At 41.5% G+C, this 19,729-nt stretch overlaps 1 protein-coding gene across 1 annotated transcript; it reads left to right on the forward strand.

The window, feature by feature from the left end:
• The first annotated feature begins 3,461 nt into the window (after positions 1-3,461).
• On the forward strand, positions 3,462-4,584 carry MOS (MOS proto-oncogene, serine/threonine kinase). The gene has a single exon (XM_041473770.1). It carries the CDS (start codon positions 3,535-3,537, stop codon positions 4,582-4,584), a length of 1,050 nt encoding a protein of 349 aa, XP_041329704.1. The 5' UTR covers positions 3,462-3,534.
• Positions 4,585-19,729: the final 15,145 nt, after the last annotated feature.

Genomic DNA, 19,729 nt, shown 5'->3' on the forward strand with positions numbered 1-19,729 from the left:
AGCCCTGTCCCTCTCCTGTTTTAGACAAAACTGACTATTAAGCACAAGAGTGATGCGCCTTGATGAAAACAAAACTGGTGGTTGGCACATGCCCTGTGTTGTGCTGGGTTATATCCATGCCAGCCCTTTAAGGCCCTGGGTGTCGGGGCTGTGCAGTGACCAAACAAACAGCAGCAGTAACTAAGAACACTGGCAAACAAAGAGTCTCTGTATTCCTGATATGCAAGTGAAATATGGATGGGGGAGCCAAGCGAGATTTTGTATTCCTTCTCATTCAGAAGCACAAACTAGACTGGGCAGCTGGTGCAGCACTGGGTGCACAGGTATGTTTTACTTGCAGAAATGCAACACACAAGCTTGAAACAAACCCATTCATGCTGCAGTTTATTGTAGCTGTGACATATTGGAGCCCACTGGACACAGACTGTGTGCTTCCCTCCTGTCACTTGTAAAAGCTCCTATTGCACTCTGTATTGATGACTTCTGGCTCCTACAGCTTCCTTTTCCCCTATGGAAAATGCAGTGCAATGGAACACTGTGGTTGGAGGATGCTCAGGGTTGCCCTGGGGAAGGGTGGCTGGGAGGGAAGGTGCAGCATGTCCCCAGCAGCCCTGCTCCCCTCTGCAGGTGGCTCCCCAGCCTCACTGGGAGCTTACCCCAGCCTGCGGTAAAGCCAGAGCTAAGTGGGACCATGAAGCTTAATGTGGATGTCCTACAGTGGCTGTGGCTCCTGGGAAGTCACTGGGCCAAATCACCAATGGATTACAGGAAAATGCTGCTTCATTAAGAATAAAAGCCTGCTTGCATTTAAACCAGATTTAATTGTGTTCACACTGAAAGACGTTCCCTTCCTTCGGTCCTCAGCCATAAGACTGAGACACTTTACATCCCAGAGAATGTCCCTCTTCCTGTTAAAAAATTCAGTGTATTCCCCAAGAACAATACAACAATGTCTACAATGGCAGGGCAAAACAGAAAGATTTCTGACAGAAAAGGGTAACAGGAAAATTACCTGAAATGGTAGCAAAAGGACAGCTGACAGATGTGGACATGGAGCTTGGAAATAGTAATATGGAAGGTCTGATACAGCCTTTCGAATGCGATTTCAATCAAAGAAATTTAGAAACAGCCCTAATCCTGTCTATTTTATGAACATAGATTTTATTGCTGTTTTAAAGCATTCAGGATCATCAGAAAGGCTGCTATAGTTGTCAGCTTAACAGGTCTATGTTCAGTTTTTTCATTCACACATCCTTCTACCTGTGCCTCTCCACACTCAGCTTTCCCTTTGAACTTCACTGCCACCATAGCCTGGTAAAAACAGGCTTGGAGAATTCAGGGCAGAAATATCTTTCTGGTGCTTTTGTATGCTGTGTGGCACAGAAGCCCGCTGAAGAACTGGAGCCCTACTAGCATTCAGAAAACAGGCATAAAAATATTTTCTCTCTCTTATGTAGCTTCGTCCACTTTCTGCAGCTTTTCATTTCCACCACAACTCAGCTGCCTAGAAGACTTTCTCTGCAAAGATTGGAAATGAAGACTTCTACGTACAGGCTTAACATCATAGTGCTGCCCAAGAAAGGAAAGTTAATACCTGTTTTCTCCATGGCTTATTTCACTGTGTATTTAAAAACACACTAAAGATCCTGTGGTCCTCCCCGACCTCTAAAACTTCCCTGTGTAACTGATGACAAGCCAGAGAAATGCCCCGAAGCGGGGGTAGCAGTAGGATATTTCTTGGCTGGCTCATGCTGTACAACGGGCAGTGGTAGCACCTGACGGGTCCAGGGGCCTCAGCACTGCCACAGTCCCTTCTGGGAGGGACCAGGAAAGAGGAGCCTTGTGCTGTCAGGCAGCCCCATCTGCAGGAACTGTCCCACCCGTGGCCCTTGCAAGGGCCATCCCTTCGTCTTTGTCTCTCACTTGTTAAATCCTATTAGCACCTGTTTATCTAGATCTCCCCCAGCCTGTTTCACACTGCCAGATGACAACCCAAATTCTCCATTCCCACTCATCTGTGGTCCAAGTTTGTTTCCTTGTGAATTGCTGTGGCAAATTTCTCCTGATTCTCCTAAGTCTCAGTACTGGGGAAGATACACTCCATCACTGATTCACTGAGGAGTGATGTCTTTTGAGACCCCCCGGTCCAGCTGATCTAAAGTTCAGGGAGGGTCAGAAGATCACTTTGGGACGTCAGGTTTGTGTGTTAGGGTGAAAAACTGAACCCATCTCAAGGAGGAGAACACTCCAGTTCTGCTTGCACGTGGTCTAGTACCCTTGAAACCCCCTCTCAGCAGCCTGCAGTCTACATTATACACATCCAGATTTTAAAAAACCAAAAACAAACCAACATAAATTAAAAAAAAAAAAAAAAAAAAAACCAAAACGAAACAAAAACCACCAGGACTGCCTGCAGAGTTGGTGCTGCCCAGAGATAAACCCTGGAGAAAGAGGAACTGTCAGTCCAAATTCCCATGGCAGAATCTGTACTGAAAAATCTGATATCCAGAGGAAGGTTCTGAAGAGTGAGGAGGTAGGAAATGGCTTCCAAGTTTTCCAAGATACTTGTCAACATATACAGAAAGATAGTGGAATATTCAAAACTCCTTAACTGTATAGGTCCCATAAGGGTGCTCTGCTGTCTGGGCAGTACAGCTGGTACCAAACACTGTGGCAATTAGCACGAGCACTGCAAATATGTGAGAGGGTCAAAATTTTAAAAAGCTCCTTAAAAACCACATGGGCCACTAACACAAAATTATGTTTCTTTGATTTCTGCCAGAACAGCTCTGTAAATTCAGCAATAATTTTTCTTAGAAGGATCTAGAAATAAAATACACACCTAGTAGTGTGTACTGCATGGAGTGTGATGGGAAGATGACCAAATATTTATGTGTAATTCTAGTTACTGTATCCAAAGGATGATGCACAACAATAATTTATCTTCATGCTTCTATTAAGGTTGTGGCACTGCATGGGCAAAGCTGAATACCCAAATCATCCCCCTTGTCCCAGTCATGTTTAAGTGGTAGGGTCCTACAAACACAATTTATATTTATGCCTGCCACAGCATCATCAAACATTATCACTCACCACTTCAGCTTCTTCCACTGAGAAAGACTTTGAGCTGTTTAATGCACCTGATGCTGATCATTTCTGCCTGAAGCCATGGTTAAATGCATTCACCTGTCACTGCTTTATTTACTCCTGGGCCATTTTTCTAGAGGCATTCAATGGGCAGAACATATTTCTTTTTCTTTTTAGATTAGAAATTATGTGAAATACTTATGAGTTAATAATTTTTTAGCTTTAAATCAATTTGCCTTGACTTTCTAGAGATTTGCATCAGGACTGGAGAGGAATGTTTTCAGGTGAACCTGATTTGGTTCTGACAGATGCAGTTCATTTGGGGGAGGGCGGGAAAATAGTGAAGGGAGGATAAAAGGCTTTGGAAGCTGATTTACAGCCCTTTCTGTCAGGGAAGCTTTCTAGTCTTCTGTCTTAGTAGCTGCCTGTTGTTTTCTCCTTCATATTATGCCATCACCTATTCCTCTTAATTGTTTTCTTTCTTTTGAATATTCCCCCTCTGCGAATTTGCGCCCTTGCAGCAGCCCTTTAGTTATCCCTGGCAAAGACAGCAAAAGCTTTTTGGGGGGAGCCTCTTCAGCCAGGACTCATCGCTTGCCCTCACGCCTGTCCTGGTGCTCCATTGATTGGGAGCAGCTCTGCCTCCTGCAGCCCTTAGGATCTGGGGGCTTTGGCTCTGTCTACAAGGCCACCTACCATGGTGCAATTGTGGCTGTGAAGCAGGTGAAGAAGAGCAGCAAAAACCGGCTGGCGTCACGGCAGAGCTTCTGGGCTGAGCTGAACGTGGCCCAGCTCCAACACGATAATGTGGTACGTGTGGTGGCTGCCAGCACCTGTGCCCCGGCCAGCGAGAACAGCCTGGGCACCATCATCATGGAGTATGTGGGTAACATCACTCTGCACCATGTAATTTATGGCACTGGGGATGCATGGAGACAGGGGGAGGACGATGAAGAAGGATGTGGAAGGGAGGCCCTGAGCATGGAAGAGACCGTGTGCTATTCTTGTGACATCATGACAGGCTTAGCCTTTCTGCACTCACAGGACATTGTGCACTTGGACCTGAAGCCTGCAAATGTTTTCATCACTGAGCAGGGAGTGTGCAAGATTGGAGACTTTGGGTGCTCCCAGAAACTGGAGAAGGGCTCGTCCCAGAGCGCCCGTGTTTGCCAGCAAGGGGGCACATACACACACCGTGCCCCTGAGCTCCTCAAGGGGGAGAGGGTCACTGCCAAAGCGGACATCTACTCGTTTGCCATCACCCTCTGGCAGATGGTGACGCGGGAGCAGCCGTACCTGGGCGAGCGGCAGCACGTGCTCTACGCCGTGGTCGCCTACAACCTGCGCCCTTCGCTGGCCGCCGAGGCGTTCCGCGGGTCACCGGCGGGCCGGACCCTGTGTGGCATCATCAGCTGCTGCTGGAAGGCCAACGCAGAGGAGCGCCTGCGTGCAGACCAGCTGCTCCCCAGCCTCAGGGCCCTCAAGCAGAGCCTCTAGGAAAACTCAGGACTCTTTATATTCCTTTTGTCAACTTTTCTTTCCCTCTACCCTTCCTCTGAACATAATTAGTTTAGCCACTGTGAGATCTAAAGGTTTTGTTGCTGATTGTTATACTTGAAAAAAAAAAACCCCGAACTGTTTTGATATAAGAAAATGAAAAATAAAGAGATTTAATGAAACTGTGGGGTTTTACCCTGGAAGGGGATAGTGGCAAAGATGAAGATGTTGGCAGGCACAATTTTTTTCTGGTTGATGTGTTGTGTGCTGCCTTGCTTACTGGGAAATGTGCAGAAAAATTGTTGATTGTAAGTGAAGTACAAACAAGGGTCTGCTTTTGGAAGGTTCTTTATGCATAATACCTGTTGGTGTTTTTAAAATGTCAAATATGAGTAGTCCTTGATACCAGCTAGGGTAGTGTATTTGAGCTTTTCCTGTTCACTTACCAAGGAATGAGTATGTATTACAAATGCCGGAAAATAAATACAGTGTGTCAGTGGTCTATTTAACCTGTTCTTAGACGTGCTTAATTTCAGTAAAGTATGCTGCTTCTGATATGGAAAATGTGAACTACTCACATACTCCTTGAAATAAAGAACCTTTTTGTCATCTAAGCCTACTAAGAGTAAGAAGCTGTATTAACAACCTGTCCTTTTTATAAGGCTTCCCTGCTACCAGGTGTGTCAGTAGCAACTGGCTAGTTGGAACACTGTAAATTTTGAAGCATTATAAGATTTTGTGCAGAATAGAGTTAAAAAAAAATGTTGGGGGGAAAGAGTGGTCAAGTGAGGATTATTTTGCTTTATAACACATGGCTCAGTATTGGACAAGATACTGGAAGTACTGAAAAGGAAGTTTGCTTACAGCAGTAATAATGTTCCTCTGCTGGTGCTCAAAGCATGCACTGTTGAACTATCCTGTGCACTGCTTATGTCTTATCTGCTATCTTTCCTAATCTGGTTGTAGTGTGTCTGGGAAAGGAAGTGCTGTAGGCAACACTGAAGACAAAAAGCTCTGATCCCTGACTTATCAGAACTGATAATTGTACATCTGCACCCTTATCTGGAGCTGCCTGCTGTAGATGATATTGCCGTTCTGCTCAAAGCCTCTGCTTCTTTTTGAGACAGGAGGAAGAGTGATGTTTCAGTCAAATTGTTTTTCTTCTTTACCCTTCCTCCCCCTTGCTTCCATTCTGGAAAAAAAAAAAAAAAAATCCCAAAGGAATTGAGCCCGTTTCCTGATTTCTGACACACATCTGTTCTTAGCCCCGTGAAATCCTGGAAATGAGCAACTATGTGAATTTGAGATGATTCTGTAGGTCTTTATGGTATTTGGGTTGGTAATTGAAATTAATGGTTTATAAAGCATATCTAAGCTTAACTATTTCTTGGTCTTCTGTCCCCCTTAAGTGGAAATAGAAAATGCTGGCTGGAATAAAAAACCCTGAAGTAAATTCTGGAAAAAGTTTCCTGTGTTTCTCTGTCAAAATAATTATGCTATAGAACCAGAACTTTGTGTGAATGTTGTATAACTTATTTAATAAAGAAGTTGTTTTATAGAAGTTATGATAATAAGTTAGTTACCTTTTGAAATGATTAGCTGAGGGCATGCAAGATAAATTTTTAGATAAAGCCATTGACGTGCCTTAACATCAAGCAATCAAAATGTTTCTGCAGCTTTGAAAATAATAAAAAATTGAATTAATTTTTTAAAGTAGTTCCTAAATTCTTGTGTTGTATTGATTTTGCTAGTCTAGGAAGCCTGCTGCTTATACTGCTGGAAACCTGTGATTTTTTGCTTAATGATACTTTAGCATCAACAAGTGCTACTTGAGCCTCTGTGAAAAATCAAGCACCCTTCAAATTCTCTGTTGTGCTTGACAGAAGGATACTGAATGGCCAAGGTCTACTCTTGAAGTACAATCAGCTCTGCAGATGTTTCTGTCAATTTTATGGGGTTCTCTTTTGATAGTGTGAGAGAGAACTCTGCCCAGCACTCAAGGTGTAGGCACACCATACTCTGCTGCCATAATGATGGTCTCTTTTTTTATTAATTTCAATGGTTTGTTTTGTTTTTTGATTGCTAATGAGCTCTGAGTTAATACTAACCAAGAAATAGCTCAAGCCTAACAGCTCAGAATTATTGGTTCTATGTGAGATGGTGAGTTTGCCTGTTTGCCTCACTTTACACCAATATACCTTGAATTTCTTTCTGCCAGTTTGTAGCTGGCCCTTGCAATTAAATAACTCCACCATTAGCAAATTTGTTTATATTCTGGGTCCCCATCTTGCACTTCATTTGTGGATGTGCTGGGTACCAGAGGATCCCCTGAAACAGCAGTGGGCACTTTCTCCTGCTGAGAGAACTGACAGTTTTACCCCCTGTGCCTATCTTTTGACTTATCCAGCTCCGGGTTTTCTCTCCTAATTGTAGCTGCTTAATACCTTTCAAAAGTTTGTAGTGAAGGATTTTTCAAATACCTTTGGAAACCCTAAGGGAACATATCAATCAAAGCCTTATCATCATGCTGTCACTGCTCCTAAAGAATTCCAATACAATCCAACACAACTCTGAAGTGCAATTCTTCCAATGAAAGCAATATTGGCTCCTTCTAAACAAATCATGTCTATGTATCTGTTATTTCCTTTAATACAGAATCTGCTAATGCATCTTGTACAGATGTCACTCATGTAATTAGGAAATTTATTTTTTAAAGACTTCCCTGGGATATGATCCTGGAGAGAAGAAGGGCCAACAACACCTGATTGATTTTCAAGGATTGCCTTCTCCGAGCTCACGATTGGTCCATCCCCACGAGCAGGAAATCAGGTAAAGGTGACAGGATGCCTCCAAGGATGAAAAATGAGCTCCTGATTCAAGTCAAGCATAAATAATAAATACACAAGCGTTGAGAGACCAGTGTGGGGTCTGAAGCAAAGAAGATTTACTATTGATAAAGAAGGATCAGGTTAGGCAACGCTGAAACCAACAAGGCGTACAGAAGTTCGTTGGCCCTGATGGGATTCATTCACAAATGCTGAGGGGGCTTGCCAATGTCATTGGTAGGCAACTCTAGGCTGTCCTTGGAAGATCATGGTGCTCAGGAGAGAATTCTGAGGTCTGAAAGATGAAAATGTAACTCCTGTCTGCAAGATGGCCAAGAAGGAGGATCTGGAAAACTTACAGCCAGTCAACCTCATCTAAATCCCTGGAAAACTGGTGGAACAAATAACTCTGGAAATCATTGCCAAACATATGAAGGACAAAAAGAGATTTGGAATAGCCATCAGGAATTTACGAGGAGGAAATCATGCTTGATGAACTTGGTAGCCCTTTGCCGTGAGATTACTGGCTGCTGGAGGGCAGCAGTGGTTGCTCATCTTGACCTTAGGGAGATTTTTAGCACTGTTGTCATTACATCCTCACAGAGAAGCTGATGAAGTACTGACTAAATAGTGAAAACTGAAAATTAGCTGAGCTACTGGGCTCAAAGGGTTGCGATCAGTGGCATGAAGTCCAGTGGGAGACCAGTCATTAGTGGTGAATCCCAGAGATCAGCACTGGGCCCAGTGCAGGCTAATACCTGCATTAAAGGCTCGGATGATGGGATGGAGCACCCTCCGCAAGTTTGCAGGTGATACAGAATTGGAGCAGTCAATACCTCGGATGGTTGTGCTGGTGTTCAGAGACATTCCCGAGCTGGAGAAATCTGCTGATGGCATCCAGTGCGGGGAGCTGCAGCGTCTGGCCCGTGCACCAGGACGCACCCGGGGCCAGCTGCTTGGGAAGGAGTTTCTCGGGAAGGAGCTGGAGCTGCCGGCATTCCCCGAGTGGAACGTGAGCGAGCAATGCACCCTTGCGGCAAAGGCGGCCAACAGCACCTGGGGTGCGCTCCAAAGGCTGCTGCCAGCTCCGCCAGCGCGGCTACAGGAGATCATCCCCGCCCTTCGCTCAGCCCCGGGGAGACACACGTGGGGCAATGTGGTGGCCTCAGGGCTCTGCTAAAACAAGAAAGTCGCGGATATACCGAACCAGGAGTGCAGCAAAGGGCCCTTAAGTTGATCACAGGATTGGAACCTCTGCGTGTGAAGAGAAACTGAGAGATGGGAGTGTTCAGTCTCAAAAACGAAGGCTCAGGGAGATCTTACCAGCTCCTAGAAATACTGATGGGAGGCAGTCAAGATGGAGCCAGTGTCCTCTCAGTGCTGCTCAGTGGCAGGACTAGATGTAATGGACACAAGTAGGACAGGAAAGCCCATTTAAATGCAAGAGAAAACATTTTTACTGTGAAAATGGTCAAACACTGGAGCAGGTTATTCAGAAGGGCTAAGGTGTCTTCATCCATGGAGATACTCAGAAGCCAGCTTGACATGGTACTGAACAAGCAGCCCAGTTGACCCTGTTTTGGAGGGGTTGGACTTGACAGTCTCCAGAGGTCGCTTCTAACCACAGAAGTTCTCCAATTAGAATAACGTTTACAGACATCTCCTGAGCTCTACAAAAATCCTTCTAGCTTGAGCCTATTTTGTGTTTCCTTTAGGGACAACGTACGCTCAAGGATCACTCTGCTTCTTTACAATGGCTTTGTTGTCTTGGGGGCGAAACAGGTTAAAATGTTTAGGTGGGGGTAGTCTTGGTCTTGTTTTCAAGGGGTTTTTAAAATTTGTTTTGCTTTGTTTTTCTTTTAAAAACCTGAGATCAATAGATCTGCCAGAGTGTCTTGGCAGATTTATTGTTCTTGATATTCTGAAAATAAAAAATTATGGAGTTTATGTTAGTTTCTTGAAGGTTTTTCCCCCTCTATTTTTACATGTAATCCACCAGACTTTTTTCCTTTTTGTTTTCTTCAGCTGGACCCAGCTTCAGGTTTTTAAAATATTCTTTCCTGCTCCTAAAGCTGGAATGATCTAATGAGTGTAGCTGCACTTTGCTCTTAACTTTGTCACACTTGCATGCCTCCAAGTAAACTGTCAGTAGAAGGCACATGATGCTAGCAGAGCAGTTGCAGACAACTGCGTCACAACTCTAAGGGAATTCTGTTCATCCAGGTTTTTCCCTTTCTATAAACTGGTTTTGTCCTTTCTCTCTCTCCTTGCCCATACATATGTAGCTCCAGGTGGTTAGCAAGACATGGTTATAAGTTACAAACCTTAAGGGCTACTTGTACCAAGTTCATTTATACTCCTTGTTTCTAGAACTGATTGCCAGTAGCTTGATCAGCCTAAAAAGAAGATTCATTGAAGTATTGCAGAGATTCAGATAATGCAAGTGTAGGTCTGGGAATGGTGGTATTGGAATGTCTCTGACAGCCAGCCTCTATTCAAGGCATGGGCTATCTGATGCTTAGAACACCAAATAAGAGTGTACCTCCTCAAATAAGAATCACCACTCATCTTGACTGTGTTCTGGGGAAGGAACAAAGCCTCATTTCTTCCAGCTGGTAAATGTAAAGGTCAGATCTTTCTATTAAGATCAGATCAGATCTTAAGATCAGGTCAGATCTGTCTTACTATTAAACAAGTTTCACAGCTTGATATACTTATTTTCCTTGGAAACTAAACTATTCTGGTGTTTAGTTTAGTTTAGTTTGTTTATTTGTTTGTTTTGGGTTTTGTTTATCATGTGCTAAGTGCTGCTTCTGGGACTCTGGGATGCCGTGTCACAGTAGCCAGCTTCTCAAGGTGAGCTTTTTGTTTTATGTTCTCTGTCCCTAAGCAGCACAAGCAGCCTTTCAAACTTCCAGCTCTGCAGCACTGAGAGCTAACTATTCAGAAACTGGGTGGGTTAGCTCTTGCCTTATAGCAGTCTGGGGTAACCACAGCCTGCATGGAAACCTCAGCTCTTTCTCATTAATCTCCCAGTACCTAACTACCAACCTGATTGCATTTCCTGATTTTGGAAAGTACATGTAAAGAAGATACTGTAAAGTGCTTCCATTCTCATGGGTACTAACCAACAGCAGTAGCCTGGACATATTATTCATATTAGAGTGTTGTATTTTGTGCTTTCTTGGTTATACAGACAGTATTGTCCACTAAGGGAAAGCATGAGTTAAAAGTTCTGATTCTGGCCTTTTTTTCTTTTATTTTATAAAAAATGGCATTCACCTTCCCAATCTCCCCTGACAAGTCTCCTTCCTCAAATGGGCACATGTGTAAAGCTTGACAGGATGCACTTAATATATAAATTATTTTATGTAATTTTACCTAATTCAAACTGAATCCCCAGATAAGAGCCAATACTAATTAGTGCTAGAATGGTTTTAGGTAAAAATTAATGTTTTTTCATGCCTTACAATGAAAAGCAACGTCTACACACTATCCTGAGTTCTGCGAAGCGCAACAATTCTTTTAGCAGTCAAGTGATTACAATAAAGACAAGAAAAGATGGCTAGAAGCGTGGGAACAATGCAATTATAATAAACAGTTTCTAGGAAAAATGAGAAATAAGGAAAAGAAAAAGCATGGAAGCCTATAATTCCATATTAATCATCAATTACAATAGCTATTATTGAAGGCTAAGTGTCTTTGGATCCCAAGTAGAAATATCAAGAGACATTCCATTATAGGTTTTAAAAGAAGTTAGCATAAGATACAATGCTTGATGCTGTGCTCTTTATTCGGCTTGTTCTGTTGTTTGGTCCTCCTTCTACTTTTTTTTTTTTTTTTTTTTTTTTTGTATTATGCTTTATCTCAATCCAGAAAGAAAGTGATAACATCACCATTTTCAAACAATAAAAATACTACATTACTTGGAAGGAGGCACATAGTCAATTCAGAATGTCAGATGGGAAGCATGAAAACATAAGTCTGAAGAAGTATGAGTTGCTTCTGTATTCTGTGGTAAGATATACCACAGCAAAGAAAACAAACAAAAACTGTTTCATACAATATACCACAAACATTTGTAAATTCAATGGGACTTAAGTGGATGCTTACTATTTGACTTGTGTATCAACTTTTTGCAGTGTTAGTATCTGTGTACATAATTTCATCTGCTACAACTAAGATGAAAATAGGGATAGGAAATTAATGGTTATTTTTAAAATTAACTCTATGTGGAGTATTTTACTTTTACTTTGTTCTAGCTATTTATCTGCTGCAAATACCTTCAAGCAGCACTCAAAGAGGCTCTTTCTATGCTTCAGTTAACCCAGCTGCCAAATATTTGTCTGCCTGTCAAAGAAAAGCCTTCAAACCAGTTAAAGAAGGCAAATGGAACAAAAAAAGTTTACTGGCATCTATCCCAGTCTGCCAGTAGCTAAGGATGCCATGGGACAATTTGACAGTCGAGGCACCACCACCCACCCCTGGACTTCTCTGAGCACGAGGCTGAGTTCTGCTGTTGACCCAGCCTGAAGTTCAATAGCCCAAGTGTTCAGCAGAGCAGGGAGGTGATTGCATTTGCCTTTGCAGGGCACCTGGGATAATAGGGCAATTCATAACTTAATAAATATTCTACTGCACATGTGCCAGGCTACAAAGAGCAAAGTAGGCTGCAAATTGGAAATGTAAATGTCCAGTTCTTTTTAAGTCACTCCCTCCACAAGGGCAGAAGGAAAACCAGTTTTATTTTCACACCATGTATTTTTCTCGATCACTTAAAAATGGTGAAAGGGTTTTGATTCAGACATGGCACAAATTAAGCTGGTCCCAGAAGCAAGTATAGCAATTGCACCTGAACTGAAATTGTAAAAAAGCTGAATGTAAATAAGGGAACTGATAGGCTGGGGAGGCTGGATTTCTTTTAATAGTAGTTACTAGTATATGTTACATAGTACATATAGTACATAGTTTACATAGTAAATTTAGAGACATACCATACACCTTTTCTACATCCTTGTTTTTCTCTTATCCAACAGTTCCAATAAAATGGATTACAGATAACACAAAAGCTACATGCCAAGCTTTTGAAGGAATGTATCACTGTACTAACACACCAATAGATGAATGTCACATTGATTACTCTTTGTTAAGAAGGTTACAGAAGTCCAGTCCTCCCAGAAAGTTGTCAATCCTTGCACAGCTTTTGGAAGTGAAATGATTGCTATGAAATGTTTTCTGATTTAAAGGGGAAAATGAGATATTCCTAAAGTTTAATAAATCATTCCTGCCAACAGCTGACTTTCAGAGGAAACAAATGTAGTTAGCAGTACATTATTAAAATGTTTTCATGGTTGCACTGTTTGTTTAGAAAGTTGTATATTGCATTGCAAACAGCATTTGAAAAAATGTCATGATCATAAAAAATCAGCACTACCTGACTAATCACAGCAAAAGAGCCATTTGCCCAGGGAAACAAGGGAGGGGGCTGGAGGAGGCAAGGAGATAAGCCAGGGACAAGGAGACAGGAGACACCCCAAAATCCAAACGTATTTGCTACAACCATTTCAATCAGTGAAGCTCTCACTGAAAAGTAAGTTTATACTGGTGTGTGGCTTTCTGTGTTGTATGCTGGAGATACCTGCCCACTGGACTGTCAGGGTCCTGCTTGTCTTAAATTAAGGTCTTGAATTAGTGCTTAACATCAGACAAGGCCACAGATTCAGTTCAGAGTGGTCACCTGTTTCCACCAGGTCAAAGTAGTCTCCTGGTTTGTTGAAAGAAGCATAGACTTCCTCTTGCTCCCAGCCCCCAAAAACCCCAGCTGATCTTGAAAACGTGTCTAATTTTAATGGCTCTGCAAGCCATTACTAATCCCCAGACTGCCTGAGAGGGTTTTAAAATTTCCTTTTCTTTATGATTGCACTAATTATCATTAGTTAATGCTATATTTAAGTAGCACCAATGACTTAGCAATGTATGTTAGTACACAAGTAATGGTAGATTTTTTCATTGGAGAAGAAATTTCCTTTATATACAGAAGATTTTTAAGAGTAAAAAACTCCATTGTCTGTATCAGAGGTGTGTTGCTGCTTTTGCCTTTTTTTTTCCTAGGAAAAATGAGAAATAATTCCTAGGTATTAGCATAAGCATTTGTTCCTGCCAGAACAAAGGGATTGGCTCTACCTCACACCAGGAACATCTCACAAGAGTGTATGAAAATGAGTTATTTCTCTGAACAGGTAAGGGACTCTCAAAAGGGAAATACACCTGTGGCACTGTGGTAATGGGCTATTGGTAGGATGAAGTGACTGCTGGATGCTTTCAGAACAATTTCCAACAGTCATAAGTATTGAAACGGTATTGTTAAACATATGTGTTTCATACATAAACTAAAAACCTGAGGTCATAATGCTGATAAAATGGCAAGTATTAATATTTCTGAATCTTTTGCAGAGGATAGAGGTACCATACTCAAACCCACCTTCTATGTTTACCACAATACTTTATTTGCCTAAAAATTGAATGCTTGACCACAACCCTAATAAATGTTAATACTATCTTTTCCTCAGTTTAAAACCTGTAGGAAATACTGCTTCCCTTGATCTGGAAGACCTGATGCTAGGGATTTCACTGTGCACGGAGGCAGGAATATCGGATATGCAATCATTTGCATATTAGTGCATATTAATTTACATATAGTTACTCTTATGTTATTTAAGTGATTGCTGCAGGGGAAAAAATACTTTTCTGTTTTATATCATTTCCTAGGGGAAAAATAGAGCAAACTGTATTCCACATTTACAACCACATTTTGTAGACTGGTGTGAAAGGCCATGCACAAGCCCTGTTTTCATGAAGTAGGAACTTGTGAAGTAGGAACTTCTGGCATGCATCTAGGTGAAAGATAAATCTAATAGACTTGCTGTAATCTCCTAGTAAGATGTTCTCTTAAAGAAAACTTCTGGGCCTTCTATGAATGATATTACAAACTCTATGGTTGTTGTTCCTGCCCTGCTACTGCAACCGCATAACTTCCATGCAGTAAACTGCAGCTGCCACTTTGCCACATTAGCCTTGTGGAGAAGTTAGTAAACCCTTTGAAACCAGAACTTCTTCATATTTGATGCCTCTTGGATCACTTTCATGTCATGTTGCGGATCCGACCAGCTGTTCTGAGCAATCACAGCGTGGTGATTTCCTCAGCGGTTACTAACTCCTGTTTCTAAAGCACATCTTTAACACCACAGTATCTCCTTTAGTTCCAGGTCCTAAGTTCTATGTTACTATTCCTGTTTCTGTCAGGTTTTGAGTAATTTAGCTTGGCTAGTTCACAGAGGGTCAGGTCACAACAGGAGAAGCATTGCTGAATTTGCTTTAATCTTTCTTTCCAGATGCCAGGGTTGGGAAGGGCACCTCAAGTCCCAGAGAAGGCTGACACCTGGATGTAATCTAGATAAAATTGCAAGTTGCAACTAATATCCGGCTCTAATAGTCCTGCAACATCAAGGTGGAAATCACCCATTGCTTTTAGTCCCTTCATCATGTGGCAAGCATTTGCCAAATTTTGTGCTTGCAAACATTCAATATCTGAAAACTCATTGGATCAAGACTATCACAAAAGGACACCAGTCCTAAAGAGATAAGGAAACACTTTTCACGAACAAAAAACCATAAACATGAGGGCATGATGCATTCCACATCAAGAGAAATTTTTCTTCTAGTCATAAGGCAGTGTGAGGCCAGAACCATTCCTTAAATTATCCCTGTTCCATGGCAGAGAAGCAGCACAAGCCCCGTGAAACAATTCCCTACTACTCTGTCTCGCCAAAGACTTACATTAGATTAAACTGGTCTTTGGATGAAAAAAGCCATGATCAGTGACTTCATATCTGGGCTCTAAAACACATGGGCAAACGTATATGGGCTACATATACTGGTAAACAGAATTGCTGTAAAATTAAACACCATTTTTCCCTCCCAGGACAGACATCCAACCATGCTAATACCCTGAGGCTGGCAGCTTCCCACAGTCTTTGCAGGGGGTAGACACAAAGAGGAAAGACAACTCCAAAGTCTTTCATAGCACAGTCTTGCGAGAGTTTGCATGCACCAGTATGTGCCACTAGTTCCTAAATGCTCTCAGTACAAAGCATCCATGCAGAAGCCAGTGAGGTAAGAGCAGCAAAACCACCTGTGTCCCAGAAGCCATTTCCAATTCTGATCTTAAAACAGCTTGTTCTGTTCAATGAGTCACATAGATATTATTTGGGTAGGAGCAAGTTTTCAATGTGTTCTATGAACTATTGCAGTCTTCTTGAACTATTTTCACAAAGTGAAACAGACCACAACAGTGCCAAGTGGTGCTGCCTCAAGTGGCCAAATCCAGACTGGAGAGATTTGTGGAGTTTATTATTTTTTGTACTTGATTAACTTTTACCCATGAAGTCGTCTGACTGACGTGATTTCCAAAATGAAAACTGGATGCAAAAACCCCACAGTTCTGTTCGTATGCCCACTAGTTCTGCTTTCACTGAGCTGATGCTGGGGATTTTTTTGTACAGGAATTGCATGCCTCCACTCTTGGTAACCTGGCCTGGATAACAACGGGTGATAGGGTAGGAATGCAAGTATAAATAGTGTGTGTGAACAGAATACCCAAAACAGCATGCACTGAGAGGATGCTTGCCCAAAACCTGATAACACTAAGAGGAAATCAACAATAACAAAGCTTGCTTAAGACAATGACCCCCCCAGATTAAATGGTAATCACAGAATCAGATTAACAAGAGCCTTCTGAGTGGGAAAAACACAAAGCTTGAAAAGCAGCATGAGAATTTGAGATTATTAGAAGAAAACTTATGGTAGGTGCTAATATTTCTAAAACCCTCCTCATCAGACATGGTAAGTAGCTGCCACCCCACTCCTGGTACAGACTGGGGGGACTGACAGGATGAAGGAATAGTAAGGATCCACACCCCTCCTGGTATGTGGAATGACTGCACAGGCTTCCGAAAGTGGGACTGTGTATTGTAATGCACATTTCTTGCAAGAGAGTGGAAGTGCATGTAAGAAATGTGTGACTATGTAAGTGGGATCAGTTGTAGAAGGGTATGAAACTTGTAGGTGCCTACCAGCTGTTTGTAAGCCTCTAGTATTGTGATTTCTCTTATAGTGCTGATACTGATCCACAATATAGAGTTCATTGATTACCAGCAAATCACAGGCTGCTAATCAATAAACCACCTTGGTTGCTATCAAGGCTGTGTGAGTTACACAGACATTTTCTGCCAGAGGTGTTTCTTTCATTATTACGAATTTGACAGAAGCATCACATCTGCAGAGCAAGGAGTGGAGAGAAAACAAACATTCTTCCACGAAAGCAGAGAACATATAATCCATCAATTTGGAAAAAAATTATGATTGAACTAGAGAAGGATGAATTAAGTATCCTCCTGAAAGCCTCCCAGATGGACAATGCTGTTCCAGCCCCAAGTGTTTGAAGACATATTGTAATGACATATCACAGCTTTGATGTCACTAGAAATGCTGTAGCATATCAATATGTATTTTCTGTCACAGTGACCTGTGTCAGAAAAACAAGGCAAAACAGGGTGACAAGGGAGAAGTTTTGCTCTAACCACATCAATGATATTAGAAGCCAAGTGTATTACCTACCAGGCGAAAACACATATTTAGAAAGAAAGAGCTTGTGGTGATAATGATGAAGTTCAAGTTGCCCACTTGAAAACATCTCCTAAAAATCAGTATTTGTGGCAATGTTTGTCAACAGTAAAGGACTCCATCAAGGCACAGTTGCTCTTTTCCTGAATCACAGACCTAGATGATGTTTTCCATGCTTACATAAAGGCTTTTAAAGGTAAAGACAGCCTAGCATTTTGAGTGGTGGTTGCATTTTTATATGCTGAGCTTTATGCTAGAATTGGCATGAAAATTTAGACATGGTAAAACGGATAGGCTAGGTGCAATATGAGAACTGCAGCTGTGCATTCTGTCTGCCTGCTACCTGCAGAGAGCAATACCAGTTAGCAGCTACCCATCCACACAAATCAGTCTTTTAAAGGGGGGTATTTTTTAGTTTCAGGTTTTTTTTCTGAAGTTCCAGTAGCTCAGGCACTCGTAGAGAAAGCTAATTGCTGAGGAAAGAACTTGGATGAACATTCTGCAACATGATACAACTGGGAAACTTAACACAAGAGGATCAGCAGATACCTACAATTAAGACCAAGCAGATATGGTAGTCTTTCTTAAAAGGGTTGAAAATAGATTTCATTGGATTGGTCCTGAGTGGTTTCGAGACTCAGCTATCTACTGATGACCTTCATGGAAGCCTGCTTCCTATGATCCTGCTTCACAGGTATTTGAAGACCAGAAGCTCAAAAAAAAACCCTTAAAAGTATGCTCAGATCCCAATGACCTTGGAGAAGGAAGTGATTGACAAGTAAATAGCAATATGTTCATCACCACTGAAAGCAAATACTAGAGGTATTAGCCTGGCATAACCAAGACAGCTTCCAGGGAGCTGCACACATGAAATAACCACTATGAAAAGTGACACAGCAGATTTAAGGAAGCTACTTTGGTGAGCCCTGCCAAAACCATCCACGGGCCACCAGTGTGAAACAAGCAGAATAAATATACTAAAAAAATGGATGGTGTTCACAACCCAAGCTGCAAAGCCTGGGGAGTATGTCTGTCCTCTGACCCAGCCAAAAGTTCATCAGAAAGGTTCGACATTCACCAGAAGACAACAAAAATCTGCATTTCACTAAGTTACTACAAAAGACCTGACTGACTACAGCACACACTCCGACAGATCGTCCCAGGACCTACTCTTCTGAAGGACAAACTAGTCAAAGGCAGAGAGAAAAAAAATCCCCAGTAATCTGTAAACCTCAAAACAAAAGTCAGAAAGTATGAATGCACATGGACTGATACTCTGCATGTAAGTCATTAAATTAGGTATCAAGTTCTTTTTGCTACAGACTACTAAATCATGTCAAAAGCATGTCTTGCTTCCTTATCATTAATCTTCTTAATTACTTGACATAAGGGAAACATTCCTGAAAGCTTCATCTAAAAAGTACAGGCTGTTGGGTATTAATTTAAGTCACAGAATCACAATCTCTTAACTAAAGTTACCATGTCTGAGGAGAAAAACCTACACAAAAAGCAGTATGTAATCAAAGGAAAACCAGGCAGAATTCAAAATATGAATTAGAAGCTAAGAATGACAAAATACAAGATAAACAAAAAGTTGTATTTAGAATGACTTTTTACTCGCATGAATGGCAAGAAGGAGCATTTTTTAATATTTCAGAGAAAACAAAGTTTAGATAAATTTCTGTAGCACATTTGTGAAGAAAAACAACACATATGAGAAAATTCCAACAATAGCCATGGCAAGCCTTAAACATAGGAACAGAAGTGAGGCGGTTTTTAAATCAGCAGTTCCAGATAGCCTGCATCCAAGAATTTTAAGAGCTGGCAAAGGAGACTTGTGTGCTGTTAATGTGGATTTTCCATAAGCTCTGAGAAATCTGGGGAAGTTAAAAAAAAAAAGGAAAAATCTCAAAGAAAGCTGAGGTAATGCCAATACTAGGAAAATAAGTAAGAAAGGAACAAATTCAGGCACTTACAGTCAACCTCGCCTTAATCCCAGGGAAAAAAAAACCCAAACCCAAACCAACTTCTTCATATAGGAATAAGAAATAAATTGCCTTAATCCCAGGGAAAAAAAAAAAAAACCAAACCCAAACCAACTTCTTCATACAGGAATAAGAAATAAATGAGCAAATTGTACTTAAATTACACAGCTTAAATGTATGGAAAATGTATCTTTTCGGAATGACTTTTTTTTTTTCTCATGCAATTACAGCATTTGTTGGTATACAATAGGAACAGTGTTGATATAACACATTTGCACATTGACTTTTTCAGTAGGACACAGAAAAACTGGCACAGTTGTGCACCTACAGTTCATAGCAAGCAAATTAAAACTAAGGCTACAGGTCTGTCTCAGTCAGACATCTTTCTAATTGAATCCCACAGGAATTAGTTCTTGGCAGCAAGGTACTCAGTATTTTATCTGGAAATAAAGTTTATGAAGAACATTCATAAAAGCTCTAAGTAAACAGTGCAGCAAGGCTGCTGATTGGGAAACATCTGGATTATTGGGAAACTAAGTGCTTCAGCATGATCAGTGTGAGGTCATGTATTTAAGAGTGACGAATTTAAAAAACTTATAGATGGAAAACTTCCTCAGGAAGTAGCTGGAATAGCTGGTAACAGAATAAACATGG

Source organism: Pyrgilauda ruficollis, unplaced genomic scaffold, assembly GCF_017590135.1.
Source record: "Pyrgilauda ruficollis isolate IOZ18807 unplaced genomic scaffold, ASM1759013v1 scaffold30, whole genome shotgun sequence".
In the NCBI taxonomy this organism is placed as follows: Eukaryota; Metazoa; Chordata; class Aves; order Passeriformes; family Passeridae; genus Pyrgilauda; species Pyrgilauda ruficollis.